The sequence below is a fragment of the Maniola hyperantus genome, chromosome 23 (genome assembly GCF_902806685.2).
Source record: "Maniola hyperantus chromosome 23, iAphHyp1.2, whole genome shotgun sequence".
Lineage (NCBI taxonomy): Eukaryota > Metazoa > Arthropoda > Insecta > Lepidoptera > Nymphalidae > Maniola > Maniola hyperantus.
Genome location: NC_048558.1, coordinates 9291386 through 9315929, shown reverse-complemented (window position 1 = coordinate 9315929; position 24544 = coordinate 9291386). Strand labels below are relative to the sequence as shown.

General features: G+C 37.0%; 1 protein-coding gene across 1 annotated transcript; it reads left to right on the top strand.

The window, feature by feature from the left end:
* Window positions 1-9896: 9896 nt before the first annotated feature.
* LOC117993082 (uncharacterized) lies at window positions 9897-22707 on the top strand. Its single transcript, XM_034980807.2, has 6 exons — window positions 9897-10114; window positions 15495-15630; window positions 16397-17725; window positions 18636-18694; window positions 20653-20788; window positions 21377-22707. Exons 1-6 carry the CDS (start codon window positions 10073-10075, stop codon window positions 22705-22707), a joined length of 3033 nt encoding a protein of 1010 aa, XP_034836698.2. The 5' UTR covers window positions 9897-10072.
* The last annotated feature ends 1837 nt before the right edge of the window (window positions 22708-24544 follow it).

Sequence of the window (24544 nt, the reverse complement as noted above, 5' to 3'; positions counted from 1 at the left end):
ACAACGAGATGAACACATTAGTTAAAACCCGAATCTATTAGACGTGTGCAAGCTGTTCTCCGGTGAAGCAGGAGAAGAGCTTTGTGTATTGGCATCATTTACCTTATGGGTGAAAAGATTAAAAGATAAATGATGGTTGATCGCTCCGCCACGCCATCAACGGTGAACTTCTACCTTCCCTTAGTATCCCATCGTTTGTTCTTGATTTCTCAAGTTATTGAGAGAGCAATTTATCTCATGAAATACCAACGAACAGTAGTTCCCCCCCCACAACACGTCATCATTTTTTGTATAGCGCAACGTATGCAAGCATACTATTTAAAGCGGTGCGTCCCGCTTATGTTCGATCGAGAATAGATGATTACGATAATGATAATGATCATGAATATGAACATGAGTTGCATTTTTATCGTGGTGCATTCCCACAGTTGATCTTTAGAAGATCGCAAGGATGAGCGGCAGCACTACGGTATCGTCGAAACGAGCTATATTCGCAGGCCAAACCCCAATCCTTCGAGTTTGCCGTGTATGCATTTGTATTAATATATTATTGCCATTCAGAAGGGTATATAACTATCCCCACACAATTTTAGGTTTTAGATGTATTTGTATTATACATGTAAGCGATAAAATATTTCACGTTCGAAATCACTTTAGCAAAAGATTCTCAGAGCACCGAGACGCTAGGATTTCCTTTAGGCAGGACGTACAAACATCAGAGCGCTCCGACTCTCCTTCGCATGAGTGTCTTCAAACGCTAAAGTTGATTTATGTATTTGTATTTATAAAAACCATCAGAAGAGTGCAGAACTCCAAGCAATATCTGTTTAACATAGAGATCAACAGACCTATCTGTGTCTCTAGTCAATTCAATTCTAGTTTCAGACACATGCGTGGCCCTACAGATAAGAACGTGTTCCCTCTGTGCACGTTCCCTTGCACTTAAGCAATATCTGTTTAACATAGAGATCAACAGACCTATCTGTGTCTCTAGTCAATTCAATTCTAGTTTCAGACACATGCGTGGCCCTACAGATAAGAACGTGTTCCCTCTGTGCACGTTCCCTTGCACTTAGCACTCAATGTATGCAAGCACCGCCGTGCCGGTGGTCCGTCAACACCCGCGACAACTCATTTGGCATTTAGGCATCGACCGCTCGGTCGTTCCCATGTACTACCTTCCCAACTGCAGTTTTCCTCGTTATACGAGTGTTTATAACGTTTTGTAAATTTGACCTTCTAAAATAGTTATTTTATGTTTTTATGTGTTAGTACAGCATTATTATAATCTACTAAACTGATTTTATAAACTTTAACCTAATATTTTAGTACGCTTTTCAATAAATTTTCCTGTTGCTTTATTAGTATGGGAGACTATTAGTATGAGAGTCCATGATTGTTACAACACCTTTGAGAACATTATGGAGAACTCTCAGGCATGCAGGTTTCCTCACGATCTTTTCCTTTACCGTTAAAGCAAGTGATATTTAATTAATTAAAACGCACATAACTCCGAAAAGTTAGAGGTGCGTGCCCGGGATCGAACCCCCGACCTCCGATTAGAAGGCGGACCTATAATATGTTAAGTGTATAAAAGGCATATTATTAATGATATTAATAAGATAAATGATAACATACCTACTCGTGGCTTTATTTGTCTTAACATAGGCCATAGATAGATAACAAGATTCTGCTTACTGTGTATGAATCGGTGAATTTTTTTTAGGGTTCCGTACCTCAAAAGGAAAAACGGAACCCTTATAGGATCACTTTGTTGTCTGTCCGTCTGTCTGTCAAGAAACCTACATGGTACTTCCCGTTGACCTAGAATCATGAAATTTGGCAGGTAGGTAGATCTTATAGCTGACATTTGGGGAAAAATCTGAAAACCGTGAATTTAGGGTTAGATCACACAAAAAAAATTTAATTGTGGTCATGAACTAATAATTAGTATTTTCAAGTTTCGAAGTGAGTGACTATATCAAGTGTGGTATCATATGAAAGGTCTTCACCTGTACATACTAAAGAGATTTTTATTTATTTTTATGCATCATAATTTTTTAATTATCGTGCAAAATGTCGAAAAAATACGACTGTAGTACGGAACCCTCATTGCGCGAGCCTGACTCGCAATTGGCCGGTTTTTTTATTATTATTAAACTAGCTTATGCTCGCGACTTCGTCCGCGTGGACTACACCAATTTTAAACCTCTATTTCACCCCCTTAGGAATAGAATTTTCAAAAATCCTTTCTTAGCGGATGCCTAGGTAAGTTATAATAGCTATCTACATGCCCTTTAGCCCGATCCGTCCTGTAGTTTGAGATGTGCGTTGATCAGTCAGCCAGTCAGTCACCTTTTCCTTTTATATAGTTAGATTAAATAGGCACCTATGTAATTTTAATCTCAGTTAGGTGTTCACTCTTTAGCGTGCTTTACATACATTTTTTTTAAATAAGAATATTACCCATGTTAAATGACTAATATTCCACTTTCCTCTCCAACTAAGCGTCAAGCTTGTACTAGGAGTAGGTACGACAATAGTGCAACGGGCGGGGTTTGAACCGTCGCGTCGACCTTTCGGTTTTCAGTCCACTCCTTAACCCGTTGAGCTATTGAAGCTCTACATGATACAACTGTATTCTGTAATGATCTATCTGCTTGCAGTTTGCTTTTAAGCAAACGCCTATGGTAAAAGTTATATCAAATGTTTTATAAACACGTTTGCCTGTAAAAAAATTGTTACAGAAAATTAAATAATATAATAATAAGGTACCTTCTATTATGATTATTTTAGTAGGTACGGATTTTATTAAATAAATAAAAATATTTTTCATTCAATAAAACTTCTACAAGTACTTTTGACGCACCGGCCTCCTCTCAGAACATCAGAATAAGAAGGGTTTTAGATGATTCATATAGTCCATTCTGCTGGCCAATTGCGGATTGACAGACTAAGGCTGAAATCTTTGACTTTGCTCAGACTTAAAATTGAGTTAAAACGATTCAGATTTATGTGAAAGATATACGTCTGTCTCGTTTTAACTCTGTCTTAAGTCTAAGCAAAGTCAAAGTGCGCTCTGTAGATCTCACCCTTACATACTTAGACCTTTGAAAATATTATGGCAAACTCTCAGGCATGCACGATACAAGTTTCATCACGATGTTTTCATTCACCGGTAAATACGAGTGGTGTAGGTATTTAATTGGTTTATTAAATGCACATAACTCCGCAAAGTTAGAAATGAGTGAGCGGGATCGATTCCCGAACTCCCCGAAGGAGACCGAAGTCTTACTTGACTAGCTATCTCAGTCATAATAGACAAATTATATTAATATTTTATACAACTTTCATATTTTTGCGCAATTGAAACAAGGCATTAGTCCTCAGTCCTCATTCTTAAAAACAAAACAAATGATGACTGGGTACAATCGAAAATGTAAATTACCCATAGTGCCACACTTGTGCGGCGGCACAGTTCACACTACCGAACTAGATAGGTACAATAGTTGGTACGACGTAGACACAACCTAAGAATTTTTGAAAATTTATGAGGAGGTAAAATATTTTATAAGGATTTGAAATTAGTGAAGTCCATGTGGACGAAGTCGCAGGCATAAGCACTAGCTGACTACAGCTATATATTTTTAAGAAACCGGACTATATTACAAGTTCATGTTTGCAGATACTTTCTCTATTATATTCTAACTGCCAAAAGCGTTATCAATGCGCGGCAGAAAATATTATACATCGACAAATCTATTAAAACACTTTCTGAACAACAGAGTTGTTCACATATGGAATAAATTGCCTAAGGATGTGGTTATGTCAAATTCTGTTAACCAGTAGGACGATTGTCTTAAACCTGCATCAAAGTCAAAGTCAAATGATTTATTCAAAATAGGTAATAAATTACTCTTATTGATGGTTTGGTATGGTGTTAGATTTGTAAGATATAGTGGTGATAATTATAACGCAAACTTAAAACTAAAGCTACGAGGGTTCCAAACGCGCCCAGGTCTGGGAAGAGCCCACAACAAACATCAATCATTATTACAATCTCAATTGTTCTGATTGGCTGAATTTGTGCGATTCTTGTTGCAACAATGCATTGTGGCCAATAGTGAGCGAGCATTAACCAATCAGAGATGATTGCGATCATGACATTGTAGCTGTCAAACAACCGCGGTAGGGCCACAGTAGGGCGATTGTCTAAAACCTGCATCAATCATTATTACAATCTCAATTGTTCTGATTGGCTGAATTTGTGCGATTCTTGTTGCAACAATGCATTGTGGCCAATAGTGAGCGAGCATTAACCAATCAGAGACGATTGCGATCGTGACACTGTAGCTGTCAAAAAACCGCGGTAGGGCCACAGTTCAAGAATAAATTAGACTTAAACATTTGGAAAACTCGAAGCACTTTTGATATAGACGCAACAGCGAAAGCTGGGTTAGTCTATTAAAATAACAATAATACTACAATAATATTAATAATCTAAACTAGAAAGAGATAGGTAAGTAGCGGTTTCGTTTGATTTTTTTTCGTTTTGTATTTTATGTCTTTTTTCTTGTACCTTTATTTGTATTTAAATTTATTATTAATTATCTAGTTAGTGTAAGTGGCACTGCTGTTCTAATAAGATATAAAATAAAATAAAATAAAATAAATAAATGAGTGACAGAGACAACGCTCTACAAAGCCGAAATCTCAAAAGCCATGCTGAAAAAACGCACTGCAGCCAGATAAGTGTGAAGGTGCCCTGAATAGTAAAATGTATGCTACATACCCAATCGTATATTATCTCTTACTTATTAACATAGTAATACGCCTGTGGTAATGCCACTGAGTGAGGTGATAATGCGAAGTCATTTGCCAAGTGCCACTTACTTTATCGTAATGATAAATAATAATAATTGATTTTAATATAAGTACATAATGTACACGACGACGTACAATCAGTAGGTACCCTTGTTATAAATGCGAAAGTGTGTTTGTTTGTTGGTTTGTCCTTCAATCACGTCGCAACGGAGCAACGGATTGACGTGATTTTTTGCATCAATCATAGGCTATCATAGGAGAGTCATAGGCTACTTTTTATCCCGGAAAACCAAAGAGTTCCCACGGGATAGTTAAAAACCTAAGTCCATGCGGATGAAGTCGCGGGCATCAGCTAGTCTATTATAATTAGGTATTGGTACCGCCCCCGGCTTCGCACGGGTGGCCTTACCTATTCCATATATCTATGAAAGATTTTTTGAGGATTCCGCACTCGAAGTGTGTCCACTGCCAACGGGCAAGCTAGCTAGTCCTATCTACTTATATACCAAAACTACCAAATGTCATAATTGGTACTTTTAAAAGTCCTGTGGGAACACTGATTTTTCGAAGCAATAAAGTAACCTAGGTGAGTCCCATCCCCCAGGGAAGGAAGCGATCTCTGTACCAAATGTCAAAATTGGATGAACGAATAGGCTGTGTAAAGCTAGCAGACAGACAGACACACTTTCAAAACATTAGTTGGTACTATACTAATGTTACAAAAAATACTACTAATTTAGTAGGTAACATATGGATTTTTCACTTTTTTAATTCAGATACAAGTTAGCTCTTGACTGCAATCTCACATGGTGGTAAGTGATGATGCAGTCTAAGATGGAAGCGGGCTAACCTGGAAGGGGTATGGCAGTTTTTATTAAACCCTTTGGTTTCTACACCGTACCGGAAAGCTCAATAGCTTAGCGGCACGGCTTTGCCGGTAGGGTGTTAACTCGCCACGTCCGAAGCCTCCCACCAGATCAGACATTTAGAAATTATAAAATTCCTAACCCCAGCCGGGAATCGAACCCGGGACCTCCGCGCGTACTACTGCGCCAGGGAGGTCGTCAACTTGTTGGCAATCACCAGCGCACACTGCACTGCGCATGATCGGACAATATGGATTTCGACCTCACAGTCTAGTTTGGACTGCACCATACCAAAGTTGTAGGACGTAACAAACGTAGGAAGTTGTTGTATTTACAGTAACCTACTATATTCGGAAGGAATAGCTTAATTATTTATTAGTAAAGAATAAAGGCTAAGGAGTGAAGTGCGCAGTTTTTAATGTTTTTATTTTACTTGTTTTATCAACATCTATGTAATCTATCGTGTGAATTTTGAGGGTCCTAACGGACCCTACCTACCTACGCTGTCCGTCCGTCCGTCTGTCTGTCAGTGGCCTGCTTCACGTAAACCGTAAAAGTTATAGTTTTCAAATATTGCGTATTTCTATTGCCGCCGCTGTAACTTGAACAAATACTAAAAACTAGCTGATGCCCGCGACTTCGTCCGCGTGGAATTAGGTTTTTTAAAAATCATGGGAATTCTTTGATTTTCCGGGTTAAAAAGTCAGTAGCGTATGTTACTCTCCAGGTCTTTATCTGTACCCATGCAAAAATTCACGTCAATCCGTTGCACCGTTGCGACTTGATTGAAGAGCAAACCAACAAACCAACAAACAAACACACTTTCGCATATATAATAAGAGTACTGAAGTACTGAAATGACCGCCATGAAAATTATTAAAAATTAAAAAGCATTATTTCATGTAGGTACGATTGTGCAGAACCCTTCGGGTGCGCGTCCGACTCACTCCTGGCCGAGTTTTTTAAATACGCTTGCATGTCTGGAGTTTTATAATAATAATATTATAGTTGTATTGTAAGTAGGTATGTATAATTTTTCAGTTACCTTGAAAGGCTTATCTGCTTAGATAACACTACTATACTCGCGACTTCATCCGCGTGGACTACACAAATTCCAAACCCCTATTTCACCCCCTTATGGGGTTGAATTTTGAATAACCCTTTCTTAGCGGATGCCTAAATCATAATAGCTACCTGCATGCCAAATTTCAGCCCGATCCGTCCAGTAGTTTGAGTTGTGCGTTGATAGATCAGTCACTCAGTCTGTCAGTCAGTGAGTCAGTCACATTTTCCTTTTATATACTTAGATGATCGGCAAAAAAGAAAGTTGTAGTACTTATTTAGCTCTTGCAAAACTGCTATATTTTGTAAGCGTTTTTTATACGAAGGTATTGTAAATTATAATTGCCTTTCGTAGATATGCCTGCGTAATTTCATTTAAAAAATGTTGGCAATTGAAAATGAAACTTGCATCAATTGCTAAATAGGTATCTAGTGTATAAAAACAAGATAACGCTGAAAACTAAAACTCTATACGATCTTCTTAAATCCTAATAATTGCTGTCCTAATAATTGTTTTTCTGTCACTTGGTATATTTTAATCTATATATATAAAATTCAAAGTCCTGACTGACTGACCGACATATATATCAACGCACTGCCTAAACCATTGGTCCTAGAGATATGAAATTTTGAGGGTGTGTTCTTTGTAAAGAGTGGGTATCCACTAAGAAAGGATTTTTCGAAATTCCACCCCTAAGTGGGTTAAATATGGGATGAAAATTTGTATGAAAATCCGTCATTTTTCAAGTTATTTGCATGAAAATTGGTATTTGGGTTTTCGGTCACAAATGAAGAAATAGGTGTTACAGGATTTTTGAAAATTCATCACCCACCTCGATTTTCTAAATTCCACCCGAGCGAAGCCGGGGCGGGTCAGCTAGTGTTGTATATTTATAAACTCAGCATTTCCTCCTATTTCATTTGATATCCCGCTCGATAAAATAGCAAATAAAATTTTGGAGACCCCACTTTTTTGATGTAGGTAGGTACCTAACATCCATCTTAGACTGCATCATCACTTACCACCAGGTGAGATTGCAGTCAAGGGCTAACTTGTATCTAAATAAAAAAAGTATGATACACAATAGGTTACAAAAATACATGATACATACATATGTACATCTTTTGGCTTTGAATTGATGAAAAAGGGCATACTTACGAGTATCTAATTATCTTACTATCCGCCCTGGCATCCCTGAGTGGAATTTCTGAAAATCCTTTCTACACATCCACACAGCCCCCGCGCTAACCCAGTGCGGGCGACGCGACGTGCGGGTCCGACGGGGCGTCCCCTTGCCTCATACCCCGATTGCCATTTCGACCTGTCGTGGACATAGAAACTAATATAAAAATATAGATCATTCTTTTCATTATCGTGCACAGAATGTGTTGATAATAATCAACATCTATTTTAGATGCAATTTGGCAAATCTCCATACGAAGTTGTAGGTAAAAAGTAGGTTTGCCACATACAAAACTATAATTTTCGGGACTTGTCTTGTTCCTCCTTCAATGTAATTCTACTTATAAGTCCCGCAAATTGCTGACCGCCATTTGCAGCCCCCGCGCTAACCAGCAGGGCGATTGTCTAAAACCTGCATCAATCATTATTACAATCTCAATTGTTCTGATTGGCTGAATTTGTGCGATTCTTGTTGCAACAATGCATTGTGTCCAATAGTGAGCGAGCATTAACCAATCAGAGATGATTGTGATCGTGACATTGTAGCTGTCAAACAACCGCGGTAGGGCCACTGGTGCGGCGAGCTCGGGTAACGTGCGGGTGCGAGCAGTGGCGTGCACAGGGTTTGAAGCTACGGTAGGCATTTGTTAGGTAGGAATCTGGTACTGGCAGGTCATATTATGAAAATATGAATTGAGTTATTACAACTCGGGTAAGCAGTGCATTTATGCCTCTATGACCTGCACGCCACTGGGTGCGAGGCGTCCCCCCCACCTCATACCCCGATTGATACCTATTCCAACCTGTTGCGGACTATAGGTAGGTACCTATTTTCCTTATAAACCGCACTTTTCAGTTAATAAGTAGAACCCATTGGCTTTCCTGTTCTTATTCGTATAGGTAGGTACATATTCTAATTCAGAACATAATAATATAATGTGACTAATTCCGTTGTACACAATCTCTAAACTAAACTAAAATGGCACGTCTAAATCTATTGTTATCCCTTTCAAAATGTTGCTCGCGGAAAAGGATGCTGTTAATTTAGTTTCATCATCGTCATGATCAACCCATTACCGGCTCACTACAGAGCTCGGGTCTCCCTCTCTGAGAGGGGTTTTGGCCATAGTCTACCACGCTGGCCATGTGCGGATTGGTAGACTTCACACACCTTTGAGAACATTATGGAGAACTCTCAGGCATGCAGGTTTCCTCACGATGTTTTCCTTCACCGTCAAAGCAAGTGATATTTAATTACTTAAAACCCACATAACTCCGAAAAGTTAGAGGTGCGTGCCCGGGATCGAACCACCGACCTCCGATTAGAAGGCGGACATCCTAACCACTAGGCTATCACAGCTTATAATCAGTTAATTTAGTTTAGTTTAATTTAATTCTAATTTTTTTTTAATTTTTTATTTGAAAGGACAATCAACAGGTTACACAAAGAAAACTTACAATTGCACAACTAGAAATAGGTACATATTATATGCTATAATGTAGATCCACTTAGTGATTGCCACAGCTTGCGATGAGAAAACTAGATATAAGGAGAAAAACGAAAAATGAAATAGGGACAAGAGAAGAGATGTTAAAAATTAGATCCAGCAAGCTGAGGTAATCTACTAACTGGAACAGTGCCACGAAAAACATACAATCAAAACCAGATAGTTTAGAGATTGTATACAAGAGAATCGGCGCCATTGGGGCCGATTCTCTTGTACACAATCTCTTAACTAAATTAAATTAACAGGTCTAAATCTAGTGCTATCCTTTTCCGCAAGCAACATTATGAAAGGGATAGCAATAGATTTAGACGTGTTGTTTTAGTTTAGTTTAGAGATTGTGTACCAGAGAATTGGCCCCATTGTTTCGTTTGTGCTAAAAGTCCGCGGAAAAATCCGATTTTATTGGCGCCTGAACTAACTGTAAACACAAATAGCCATAAGTACAACACTCGCAAACGTATTTATCATATCGATACCCGATAGTGCAATGCAAATCGTGACAAATCGAACCATTGGAGTCAAGTAACGGAGGGAGGCGGTCATAATGTGCGACAGTTAACCTAACATTACATAGGTACAAGTGCTGTTTTGGGTTAAATTACATAAAAGTGGTCGTGTTGTGATGAAAAATGGGGAAAAGTGAATCATGGATTACGCCGTTCAAGAAACAGGTACAATTTTGTAAACTACTTACATTATTTTTATGTAGATTTGCGTCTAAATATTATTTAAAATGTTGTTGCTTTTTATTATTAGTACCTAACTGAAGTGGGTTGGGCGTAGTGCGAACTCAGATAACTAGGTACTTATTGTGAATTTATTTCCAAATGGAAATATTTTAAACAATTCTGCATGTTCGACTGACTAATGTATTACCTAGTTATTTGTACTTACTTACTTAAATATTTTATTCTGTTCTGTGTATTGTTTAATTTGTGTATAACTATATTTTAATCTAAGTACTTGTATTTTAAACAAGTAATAATTAATGAATTTCAAAAACCAACCCCTTATAGGTATATAAGTATGTATATGCCAAGTTGCATTTCATTTCAAAACCGTTTTGTAGTTTCAGCATGAAGCGCGTACAAACAGTCAAAAAGACAGACAGACAAAAAGGAGAATACCGAGATTTGGCATATACCTACGATGCGTTTGTACAATTTGAAAATCGATTCTATGGAAAATAATCTAAGTAAATATATAAAAGGAAAAGGTGATTGACTGATCTATCAACGCACAGCTCAAACTACTTGACGGATCGGGCTGAAATTTAGCATACAGATAGCTATTATGACGTAGGCATCCGCTAAGAAATAATCGTTGAAAATTCAACCCCTAAGGGGGTGAAGTGGGGGTTTGAAATTTATGTAGTCCACGCGGACGAAGTCGCGAGCATAAGCTAATAAAGAATAAAAATAATTTGTAACATTGAAACCCTCTCTTTTTTTAAATTCATATTTTTACCAATTAGTTGCTGTATTATGTAGGTACCTATTGTTGATTCCATAAACTTAGTTTCATGTGTGGGCGCCTAAGGGCCAAATTTATTATGGCCACCTGGCATTCTCCTTTGTAAATATAAGTATATAATTTACTCTAGATTAATAATTCTTAAAGCTAGCCTTATCTCTAATTACTATACAATTCATGCCCGCGTGGAATGGTGCCAATAATACTGGCTGCGTTTCCGCGCTGGACAGCCAGGATGATCCGTTGCGCACAAAACAAAATGAGCCAGCCCCTTCTGTCACCGATGAGGCTATTCGTGTTGAAATGTCTTATATTAAATTTTTATTAGCACTAAGACTCCATGGCCCCAGGGTCTCCACGGCAAACGGAACAAAAATGTAACTCTCGATAAGAGAGGCATGCTTGCGAAGTTGCGCAAATTATTCATAATAAGTGTGGTCCAATAGATATACCTACCTACTAGATTGCAATAAAACAAAATAATTTAGGTTTACTTATCTATTTATCTTACTCAATCATAATGTTTAAGGTCACGCTTAAAATACCTACTTATTATAATGATAATTGCAAAAGAAGAAAATATATTGAATTGCAATGTGCAATTTTATTGCAGACTTCGCCCAGGTGGGTTCACCTATTCACCATTACTTTAAAGTTTAGTAGGTACTTACAGAATAATTCAATAAATAATAATAATAATAAATAAATAATTTATTGTTTCACGAGAATTACAACCATATTAGGTTAAGCCACCGATGCCTAAAATAAGTTGTACACTCGTGTTATAGGCATCAGGATCAATGATCAATTACAGTTTTATTGTATCTTTTTTTATCTTTATAATCCAAGTGAATAGCTATTAACAGTATATTAATCGAATTATATCATTAGCTCGTATCGTATCGTATATAGATATATAAGAATTAATACTTATGTACCTACTAGAGATGATATCCGAGACTTCGTCCGCGCGGACTTAGGTATCATAAAAAATCCGTGATTTTCTTTGATTTTCCGGGACAAACAAATCTACCCCCGAGATGCAAGGTTTTTTTATTCCGATACAAGTTAGCCCTTGACTGCAATCTCACCTGGTGGTGTGAAGCGGGCTAACCTTTCCTTTAACCACCTTTCGTTTCTACACGGCATCGTACCGAAACGCAACGAAACGAAACGAAACGTTTGAAAGTAAGGTGGTAACTAGCCACGGCCGAAGCTTCCCACCAGTCCAAGTCAGAAATTTGGAATTATTAAATACCGACATCAAACCCATGTCTGCAAAAAAGTTATTCAAGGTCAAAAGTCAAAACTTCCGGGTTTTTGGAGTTTTCCTGTAGACGGTAAGTTTTATTTAAAAATAGCTCAGACAAAAGTTGTAGATCATAAAATTATCTACAAAAATTGTCAGATACTTTTTTGTTCTAAGAATCACCATTCCTGAGATATGGCGATTCTAAAAGTTGAAGGAAAGCAAAGAAATTTGTTTTCAAAAAGAACATACTGTTCATTTACATTAAGATTAATAATTATTACATACATTTCAGTACCTACTAACCCAGATGATACAATACAATTTAAAATTTTACCAAAATATCTTAACTATGTATTTACGTATTTATAATATTTTTATCTAACTTATTAACTAATTCAATTTTAATTATGTAAATTACAAGTTCTAGTTAAACAATATACCTAGTCCGCAATATATTTCTTTAGCCTATTTTTAAATTGATAAATGGATTTAGTCAGTTTTAACACTTCAGGTAAGCTATTAAACATAATATTATGCTACGTACACCCTCACACATTATATTTTTGTTTCGGTAGGTTTTTGTTCGTGGTTGCCAAATGTGTGTTTTGATATTTTATTTGCAACTAGCTGCCCTGGCGAACTTCGTTCCGCCTAACAGTCGATTCAAATTTTTTAAAATTTTCTCTCCGTAAGAACCATCCTCGTACTTCAAGGAATATTGTAAAAAAAGAATTAGCGAAATCGGTTCAGCTGTTCTCGAGATTTGCGATGACCAACACATTTAGTGATTCAATTTTTATATTATAGATGGTGTACCTACCTACCCAAGGTCTCCACCAATATTTAGCTCTGTGGGAAATTTTGTTAATTGAAATTTCTATTTCAACTGAGTTATTTAGACAAATTATCTCGCTCTATTTAGTTAGATTTGAAATCTTTTATCGCCCGAAGCCGAAGCCCACTTCTCTATTGAACTTGGCACCATTTTCACATTTATGTGTGTTGTTATGATAACTGATAAGAATAAAGCCTAATTTTTGAAAATATTTTCTTATAGTGACTAGTGACTACGTTATAAGCTGTAGGATCCGCCTCCTAATCGGAGGTCAGGGTTTCAATCCCCTGCACCTCTAACTTTTCGGAGTTATGTGCGTTTTTAAGTAATTAAAACATTACTTACTTTAATGAAAATATTTTCTTATAGTGACTAGTGACTACGTTATAAGCTGTAGGATCCGCTTCCTAATCGGAGGTCAGGGTTTCAATCCCCTGCACCTCTAACTTTTCGGAGTTATGTGCGTTTTTAAGTAATTAAAACATTACTTACTTTAACGGTGAAGGAAAACATCGTGAGGAAACCAGCACGAAGAAGAGTTTGAAGAGTTCTCCATAATGGTCTCAAAGGCGTGTGAAGCTGCCAATTCGCACTTGGCCAGCGTGATATACTATAGTCAAACCCCTTCTCACTCTGAGAGGAGACCCGTGCTCTGTAGTGAGCCGGCGATGGGTTGATCATGATGATGATGGTAATGAGACTACGTTATAAAGAGACTCTATCTCATGTTTCTAGACCCAGAGCAGTTTGAGCTGTGCGTTGATATTTTCAGTCAGTTTTCCATTATAGATTTACTTACAGTAGATACCGAGGTACCTACCAAAGTCGCGGGCATCATTATTTCAATAATACCTGTTTTTTTGAGTGACGCTTGACTTTTTTTTTTTTTTGAAGTAGAGGTTATACGTTAACAAGTCCTAAATTATCTTATCGACCTTACTCAATATATTTTAATCGCCACTACCTATTCCCAAGATCCCAAACCAATCAGCCCCCCAATTGTGTAAGAATAACCATTTCATGGCTATCGCAATCGTCAAGAATTCTGCCCTTTGATTGGCTGTGAAAAAATGTAAGCAGCGAATCAACCAATCAAAGGGCAGAATTTTTTGACGATTGCGATAGCCATGAAATGGTTATTCTTACACAATTAGGGGGCTGATTACCGATAAGTTAAAATATTATCCATACTAATATTATAAATGCGAAAGTGTGTCTGTCTGCTAGCTTTTCACGGCCCAACCGTTCAACCAATTTTGATGAAATTTGGTACAGAGTTAGCCTATATCCCGGGGAAGGACATAGGCTACTTTTTATCCCGGAAAATCAAAGAGTTCCCACGGGATTTTTAAAAACCGAAATCCACGCGGACGAAGTCGCGGGCGTCATCTAGTAATAGGTATTATAATACCGAAATAAGGTCAAAGCTTTGGAAAAATTAGCGCTATCAAATATCTGTCAAGAGATCTCCATATTATCAGGATTTTATTTTATTATCGCTCACGCTTCAAGCGTTATCAGAATTGATTTTATCAAAATTAGGTAAAACGATAAATACTTCAAAAAGATATAAAACACTTGGTAGGAACCTTCTTCTCATATAATAATCATTGATAAGTATTACATATCTTGATAATGATAAGGATACCATTGAAGCATCATTGAAGCAAAATATCTATAGTAATCAGTACCCTTATTATAAAATGTGAAAGTGTGTCTGTTTGTTGGTTTGTCTTTCAGTCACGTCGCAACTGTGCAACGGATTGACGTGATTTTTTGCATGGATACAGATAAAGACCTGGAGAGTGACATAGCCTACTTACTTTTTAACCCGGAAAATCAAAGAGTTCCCACGGGATTTTTGAAAAACCTAATTCCACGCGGACGAAGTCGCGGGCATCAGCTAGTCAACAAATATATTCAAAACTGCTGCTTGCAGTCAAGCAAGCAATTCAATCCCGATCTTATACAAAAAACAGGTCAAGTGCAAGTCGGACTCGCATACAAACGGTTCCGTACCATTGTGCAAGAAATAACACTTAATTTTTTTTTCATGTTATTATTGCTTACACAGATTTTTTTCTTTTACCTACTTGTGTGTGATATTACTAATTGATAGGTTGCCACATGATTCTATAATTAATAGGTTAACGGGACTCTATAGGTTTTGATTCCCATAGTCTTGACAGACAATGTGATCCTATAAAGGTTCCTTTTTAGAGTTCCGTACCTCAAAAGAAAAAAAAGGAACCCTTATAGGATCACTTTGTTGTCTGTCTGTCAGTCCGTCGAGTATGTCAAGAAAACCTACAGGGTACCCGTTGACCTAAAATCATGAAAGGTAGGTAGGTAGATCTCAGTAAAGGAATAAATCTGAAAACCGTGAATTTCTGGTTACATCAATTAAAAAAATTTAATATGTACCTATTCATGAACAAATAATTAGTATTTTCAAGTTTCGCACTTGCGTACTATACTTGTCTTTTTTCAGTGTTTCGTCACCCTTGGAGTGTCACTCAACATGGCGGCCCATGGGCTGGTCATGGGGTTCGCGGCCATACTGCTGCCCCAGCTCAGACTGCCTGACTCCATCATCCCCATAGACGACGCCTCTGGCTCTTGGATAGGTAAAGATTTTTAACTATGGTAGATGCATCCGAGTATTCGAAAGTACTTGTAAAAGTTTATTAGAATATAAAAGATTTTTTTTTTTTTATATCTATCGTCGCCTGTCGATAACTGTCGATGATTTTTGACGATCTCCCTGGCACTGGTAAGCGCCGTGGTCTTGTTAGTGGGAGGTCCCGGGTTCGATTCCCGGCAGGGGCTTGGAACTTTATAATTTTTAAATTTCTGGTCTGAAGGTCTGGAGGCTTCGGCCGTGGCTAGTTACCACCGTGCCAGCAAAGCCGTGCCGCCAAGCGATTTAGCGTTCCGGTACGATGCCGTGTAGTAACCAAAGGGGTATGGTTTAATAAAACTGTAAGCTAATGCGCAAGCGACATATACGAACCCACGAATGGGGCAGAAAAACTTGTCGATGTCGTCTTTAACTACAAGGCCTGGTAGACAGGTAGATGTGGTATATCTACTTACTCTTCTATCTACTAGACCTTGGGGTATTGAGCACGACAATTCTCCTTAGACCTTTTTCTATCTTATGTGAGTATCCCCCAATTACCAAAATTGCTTTTAAAATCAGCCATGGCGAAGGGCCATAATCCACCGTACCGGTCAGTGCGGATTGGTAGACTTCATGCACACTTTTGTCGAAATTATAAAGAACTCTCAGGCAAGCAGGTTTCTTCACGGTGTTTTCATTGAGCGATATTTAATTTTAATCATACGAATATTTGAACCAATAATATCTGACGTCAAAATGTATCTTTTCAGCGTCAATCCTGGGATTTGCACTCGTCGCCGGCAACTTCGTAGTGCCCACCATAATGGCCAAATACGGCAGAAGAACTGCTAATCTAGCCAGCTTGGCGCCAATGATTATTGGATGGTTTTGCATAATTCTCGCCACAAACATTACTATACTCCTCATCGCAAGATTCCTCCAAGGCCTCGCTATGGGGATGAGTGCTTCCCTCGGTCCCGTATTGATAGGAGAATATACCAGCCCAAAGAATAGGGGAGCATTCCTCACATCCATATCATTAACGATAGCGACAGGGGTGCTTTTCGTCCATACTCTAGGATCCTTTCTCACTTGGCAAACGACTGCTCTGGTAATCGCTTTCGTAGTTTTCGCGGATATATTGATAGTGATATACTCTCCAGAATCACCCAGTTGGCTGGCTGATCAAGGAAGATACGATGAGTGCAGAAAAATTTTTCACTGGCTGAGAGGTGATACCGAGGATGATGAACTAGAAAAAATGATAGATGCCAGCAAAATTGTAAGAGAAGCCAAAGAATTCGCTAACGTTTCAGACTCTTTCGTGAAGCAATTAAGAAGTAATTTAGCGTATATCAATACGACAATGAGAAAGAAAGAATTCTACAAACCAATTTTTATAATGATCCACATTTATACTTTAGGACAGTGGTCTGGCGCGAATCTTTTGGCCGCGTATACCATTGATATCTTCACGAATGTTATTGGAACTGGAGCGAACATTTCTCTCATGGTGATCACCCTTGATATTCAGAGAATTATATCGAATACCATGGCCGTTTATGTAATAAAGAAAGTCAAGCGTCGGACTATGCTGTTTGCAACTGTCGGAATAAATCTGTTCGCATTTTTGGCAACAGCAGCCTACACTTACTGCAGAGTGCATAAGCTCCTGCCTTTTGAACATCCGGCTATTGGCATAGCTCTCATCCACATTCATATGTTCTCGATAGCAACTGGTACAGTGCCTCTTCCATTCATCATTGCTGGAGAAGTATTTCCGTTGGAATACAGGAGTCTGGCTGGTGGTTTAAGTGTTCTTTTTCTGTCATCAAACCTGTTCATAACGGTGAAGACTGTACCATACTTGTTCACGAATGTTGGCATCCACGGGGCGTATGTTTTGTACGCAGGAGTGGTGGGTTACTGCCTTGTGATCGCGTGGCTCTTTCTGCCAGAAACTAAGGACAGGACATTGCAAGAAATTGAGAATGAGTTCCGAGGTAGACCGCTATCTCCCGAGGAACTGAAGTCCGTTCAATCTCTGACTTCTATGAAACAATTCAACACAGACAGACGGTGTAGTAGCCCCGTTATATGATGCATAATATTGTATTTTAAGTGTTATTGTTATAGGTAATTATAAATGTACATAATGAGACAAAGTAAATGGGTGCGATTTAAGATGACTGTAGAGCAAAAATGTATTCGAAAAAAATTGGTAAAAGATATATATTTGGGGTTGAAAATACTTCACGAAAATGTAAAATTTCTGATGCTGCTCTAGTAAGATAGTGTAAATAAATGTTGGTTAGTAGGTAAGTAATCTAATGAAATAAGTATGTATAGTTATATTTTAATTGTAGGTACTTGTTTACCTATCAATATAAATAAAATGTGATAATAAATAAAATAAAATAAAGTTTACTTTACTAAATTTTTGATTGAATAAATTCCGATATCAGTTATACGTAGGTACCTATCTACCTAAGTACCTAACTATATATTTCATATCACAGGGCAATAATGACGTTTTTATAATCCATTATTTAGGTAGGTAGGTAAGGTAAGTAGTTACAATACATACTATAATACAGTGATATATTAGATATATTTATTTATTGGCAGTAAATTAATATGCTCGGCATAAATGACCATTCTAATAATAAAAAGAGTTGATAAGATTATGTAATAAAATTAATAAAAAAAAAGTTAAATAAGAACTTTTATGACAATATTGATATCCAACAGAATGCGAAGGATAAAACATTAACGACAAATATGTCGAGAAGTCGAAAGTGTTAAATCAAATAAGTATATTAAATTCTTGTTGTACATAAAATATGTATTTACTTAAAATATTTTGGTTAAATGTGGTAGCTGTACCTACTACATAAAATATGTGCTACTTAAAATATTTTGGTTAAATTACATAAATGTGCTTGAAATATTTTGGTAAAATTATATTTAAATGTGCTTAACATTATTTTAACTAAATTACATAAAATTGCTCGTGTTGTGTGAAAATGGGGAGAAAGGAATCATGGATTACGCCGTTCAAGAAACAGGTAAGTATACTAAACTTTTCATTGATTTTATTTTGACGTAGAATAAAGTAAAATAGAAGAAATTAGAACAAGTAACTGCGTTGATTTCTTAAAATCCCGAAGTGGAATGAATGATCGCTTAACACTTAGGTACCACTAAAAAAACTTGTCAAGTAGGTCAACACCTACTTATAAATTACATGCATAAGGTAGGGGTCACAGTTCACGATAGTGTTCCGTTTGAAAAAGTCAGAAACTTATTTTTTAGAAATTTTAAAATAATTTCTTAGGTACCGTAAAACTACACAACCATAGTCCAGGGCCACAACTATAGTCCTGCTACCTCTTTAAACAAAATCGAATTGTTTTTGACTTGTAGTGACATCTAGTACATTGCTTCGTAGTTTTTACTTGATTTAACCTATAAGTCTACTAGTTTTGTGCTTTTTGGTGAGATGGCGTTGTGAATTTAATTTATTCGTCCTACTGCGAGAGAAACCTGTTTCTAAGACGTGTAAGTACTCTGCAAACTTTTATTCGTAAACACTGGCTAAAGTGAGGAAAAAGACACGGAGTTGAATTCATAAGAAAGGTAATGTTGCTAACATGTATTTGACATATAGTTTTCTCTGTAATTGCACCTATTAATTTTTTTTAAAGATTTTTTAAATAATTTGGTACTTAGGTTTCAACTTTGGTCCTAACGTTTTTTTGGACCATAATTAAAAACCAACATGTTTTATTCCAGAAATGATGTCACGAGACAAGTTTATGAGAAGGAAAGTTGGAGGGCGTGCATATAAGTAGGTACTACAATGATCGCCAAATGGAACTTTGTTTGATTGATATATAAGCAACAAAGTGCTGACCCAGCGTCAAGCTGGTGAAAAATATAAAATTCCGAGAAGCTCGATAATTTTGAAATTAAAAGCGTATCGGGGTAACAAAGTTAGGCAGCCGCCAGGTCTTCAATGTGTGTTTTCAGAAGCCAGCAGCCAGCCAGTTTTATCCAGCATGCAATAGAAATGTGTAACTTTGGCTTCCCTATTACCACAGTTTAACGAATACGATGTTCGATCTGAGATGCATTGTGAAAATGTAGGTACCTTGATAAAAATGGTCGCAAAATAGACCAATTCAAAAATAACTTACCTGGCAAAACCTGGGCAAATATGTTCCTGTGTATATAACATTTGATAAGTAATTTTAAAACATTTGATTTGAGATTAAAAGATTTTTCACAAAATATTCTATTGTAACATGTAATTTAATCAATAAAACCTGATTTGATCCCATTATTTTGTGTTTTTCTTAAAAACTAAACTTCAGGCATTCAAACAAACCATCCAATTATAGTCTGATGTGTCACAATATGCGTCCCGAGTATGATTTATAATTTGAACCATAGTTGGCAACATGCCATACAACAATGGTCCAAATTTAATTTTTTTTTAATACTTGAAATAACACACGTAACATAGTTTGACTTGGGGTGTTAACTTACTATGTTCTACTTTATCTAAAAACATCAATAGGTATTAAATATGTTAATCCATTCTCTAGTGGAAAAAGAACAAATTTAAAAATTGGCAAATCAGGACCATACTTGTGTAGTTTTACGGTACCTAAGTAGGTATTTACCAAGGTATCACTCGAGGGGGTAAACCTAATTTTTTTTACCCACGCTTTTCACGTTCAGGAAGTAGGTACCTACCTACCTACTTAGTAGGTGATTTTTTTTCATTTAAACATGCTTCTGTGTAGCAACCGTAACCGCCGAGTTTCTTACTGGTTCTTCTAGGTAGAAAAGGCATTGCGAACAACAACAGGAGGTAAGATAATTTTTTGACGATTCAAAAGCACTTTTAAAAGTTTATTTGAGAAATATTTAATAAAGATTTGTCTGTTTTGGTGGATTAGCAATTTAAGCTTGTACTTACCTAGTTCCTTGGATTATTATTTTAACTTAATAATTTCAGTGTTTCGTAACAATCGGCGTATCAGTGAATATGGCAGCACACGGACTTCTAATCGGGTTCGCGGCCATACTGCTGCCCCAGCTTCGACAACCTGACTCCATCATCCCCATAGACGACACTTCTGGCTCCTGGATTGGTAGTGTTCAATTAATTATTTATTACTAGCTGATGCACGCGACTTTGTTCGCGTGGATTTAGGTTTCTAAAAATCCCATGGGAACTCTTTAATTTTCCGAGATAAACACTTTCAAGGTCTTTTACTATACCCATGCAAAAAACACGTCCATCCGTTGCTCCGTTGCGACGTGATTGACCAACAAACAAACACACTTTCGTATTTATAATATGGGTAAGTAAAGGATTATATCGGTAGGGACTAGGTGACTCTCCCAAGCTTTACCTATCTTATCTCGGTCCGTACTATTGTTGACCAGTTTTGTAGAGGAACAACAATCGGCCTTCTTCAATCAGCCGCCACTAACAGGCAAATCTGAAATCATATACAATTTAGTAGGTCTAGTGGAAAACTTGTAAGCAAACATTAAAAAAATGTCTATCAGACGGTTTTCTATTTCAGCTCTTAATATTCGCAAAAGGACTTCTTGTTCATTGACTGGGGGGCGTTCATTCACTGGAGCCTTTACCTTACGTAGTTTCTAAATCTCTTTTGATCACAAATTTTATACTGCGCTTGCTTACCTGACATAGAAATTTTTCATTACAGCCTCAATCCTGGGATTCGCCCTTGTAGCAGGTAATTTCATTGTGCCCACGATAATGGCCAAATACGGCAGAAGAACTGCCAACCTGGCCAGCCTGGTGCCAATGCTCGTTGGCTGGTTCTGCATCATCCTTGCGACGAATATAACTACACTGCTCATCGCCAGACTGCTTCAGGGCCTTGCCATGGGTATGAGTGCATCTCTTGGACCAGTATTAATAGCAGAATACACCAGCCCGAGAAATAGAGGAGCTTTCCTCACATTCATATCCTTATCGATAGCGGCAGGAGTACTGTGTGTTCATACTCTTGGATCTTTCCTCACTTGGCAAATGACTGCTTTGGTGAACGCATTCCTAGTTTTCGGGGATTTATTAATAGTGATATACTCTCCAGAATCGCCCAGTTGGTTAGCTGATCAAGGAAGATACGATGAGTGCAGGAAAGTGTTTCATTGGCTGAGAGGTGACAGTGAAGATGATGAATTAGCAAAAATGATAGAAGCCAGCAAAATGATAAGAGAAGCTAAAGAATTCGGAAAAATATCAGACACCTTTGCTAAGAAATTAAAGAGTAATTTAGCGTACATAAATTCGACAGTGAGGAAGAAAGAGTTCTACAAGCCGATTTTTATAATGATCCACATTTACACCTTAGGACAATGGGCTGGGGCGAACGTTATCTCTGCGTACACAATAGATATTTTCACAAACATTATCGGGCCTGGAGCGAATTTCCCTCTCATGATGATCACGCTAGATATTCAGAGAATTCTTTCGAATAGCATGGCTGTCTTTGTAATTAGGAAAGTCAAGCGACGGACCATGTTGCTGGGAACTGTTGGGATAAATTTATTCGCGTTTCTTTCTCTAGCAGCTTACACTTATTGCAAAAGACATGACCTGTTACTTTTCGATCACCCAGCTATTGGAATTGTCCTAATTCACATACATATGTTCTCAATAGCAACTGGTACGGTGCCTTTACCATTCATCATAGCTGGGGAAGTATTCCCATTAGAATATAGAAGTTTGGCTGGTGGTATAAGCGTTCTTTTCTTGTCGTTCAATCTGTTTACTACGGTTAAAACAGTTCCCTATTTATTCAACAGTATTGGTATTTACGGAGCGTATGTTTTGTATGCATGTGTCGTGGGTTATTGTCTCGTGATTTCTCTGATATTTCTCCCAGAAACGAAGGATAGGACACTGCAAGAAATAGAGGACGAATTCCGAGGTAGACCGCTGTCTCCCGAAAAGTTGTCATTTACGCAATCTCTGACTTATATGAAGCAATATAACACGGACAGACGGTTTAGCAGTCCTCTTATATGATTTGTTTATTATAGTGATTACGTAATTATTAAACTTTCTTTTATCAATTTTAGAAGAAATAAGAATTCTGTTGCCTGTGCCAAAATAATAGCAATGATTTATATCATTGAAACTCTTAACGACGTTTTTTCAAAATTAGGAAAACCCCTGTGGAAATTGGAATGTGTATTAAATAAAAAGACAAAAGATTTACAATAATCAACTCATTTATTTTTTTGTTTAATTATAATATTTATATTTTGTAGCAATAAACAAAATTTGCATCTGTTACTACTTTACTTAACACAAAAATAACAGTAAAAAAAACTCTTAAAACTATTTTTTATTAATAACATAACGATCTTTTTAAATCAAATTATAATATACAGCACCCATTTTGCATTATACATACCCCTAGAACCAAACTTTGATCGCAATCATTGCGTTTTTTTACATGTCAACATTTTACTATTGGTCCAAGATCCCAGTGCCACCAGACAGTACTTATTTTCTGAGAAAATGTGCGGGATAGAGAAGTGTGAGAGCGTTTGTGCACTCATTCGTATTCCTTTTCGTAAAAATACGATTCAAAGTGGCCGTCATTCAAAATGTACGTACGCTTGGGCACATAAATGCGAATCAAGTGAGTGCACAAGCATCCGTACATATTGTATGACGGCCACTTCGAGTTGTATTTTTACGAATCGATTATGAATGAGTGCACAAATTACCCTTAGGGCGTTTGTGCACTCATCCATATTCGGTTCGTATCCGTGATTCTTCGAAGTGGCCGTCATACAAATACGTACATTCGATTCGTATTTTTTTGACGAGTCCGTCAAATCATGGATGAGTTCACAAACATTCGTAGTGTGTATTATTAGCTCCCATATATCTGCTAGCTTGCATACTAACACTACTCTATCCCATACTTTTGTTTCCCAAAAAATAAGTTAGGTCTGGCAGTCCTGGGATTTTGCTCTATAGTGCGTACAAAATGAGATCTCACTCGCCATTTTAACTTTATGTCAACTGTCATGTCATAAGTACGATTTTAGTCCTTATTTTAAAGGAGAACCGTACTTTTGACATGACAGTTGACACATAGTAAAAATGGCGAGTGAGTTCTATTTTTGTACGAACTGTACAACTGTGTTATTTATGGGGTAAAATTTAGTCAAAGTAAGAGTACCATAGTTACAGAATATTACAACAAATCATTTGATGCTAGGAGTCTGTAGTCTCATACTACGATGTTTGAATGAAAGATGCCGAACCGTAAACTCGTAAGTCGTGACGATCCGAATCGAAAATGGCGGCGATAATCATTTTCTCTCACTTACCCTCAATACCTGTACAGTGTGCGAGTGAGAGGGAGTGCTTACGTGGCATTTTGCGATTTGTTTTTTAATTATTTTTCGACCATTAAAGTATTGTAGTGTGTAGCAATTCTTCACTCACATATCGTACTAGCATTGTGACTATTGAGTACAGGGTGTTTATTTTATTTTTTTAAGCAAAAAATTCATATTTTACTTTAAAAATGAAATATATAATTTATTTTGGTAATTTCTGCATACCATAAGTTTGTTAATGTTTAATTATTTTTATAAAGAAAACAAAATTTTATTTTGCCTTTGTAACACCCTATGTATGGTTGAAATTAATCGTGTTTAAATAATGCAAAATGTTTCTCTTTAAATTAATCTATAAGTAGGTATACTATTTAATTATGACTTTAATATTTTGAAAAAAAAATTACGGAAGGCCACGTTTTTTTAAATTAAACATTTTGCACTAATAACACCGAATCGATGCTGAATAGTAAAATTTAACTGATAAAAATATAAAATACAAA

What these genes read in the sequence shown, in the direction of transcription:
- LOC117993082 (XM_034980807.2), top strand. Translation starts at nt 10,073, where the DNA reads ATGGGGAAAAGTGAATCATGGATTACGCCGTTCAAGAAACAG. An exon ending in GTGTAGTAGCCCCGTTATAT is followed by an intron (nt 17,726 to 18,635) that starts GATGCATAATAT and finishes TTACATAAAATT; the next exon opens with GCTCGTGTTGTGTGAAAATG. An exon ending in TTACGCCGTTCAAGAAACAG is followed by an intron (nt 18,695 to 20,652) that starts GTAAGTATACTA and finishes TAATAATTTCAG; the next exon opens with TGTTTCGTAACAATCGGCGT.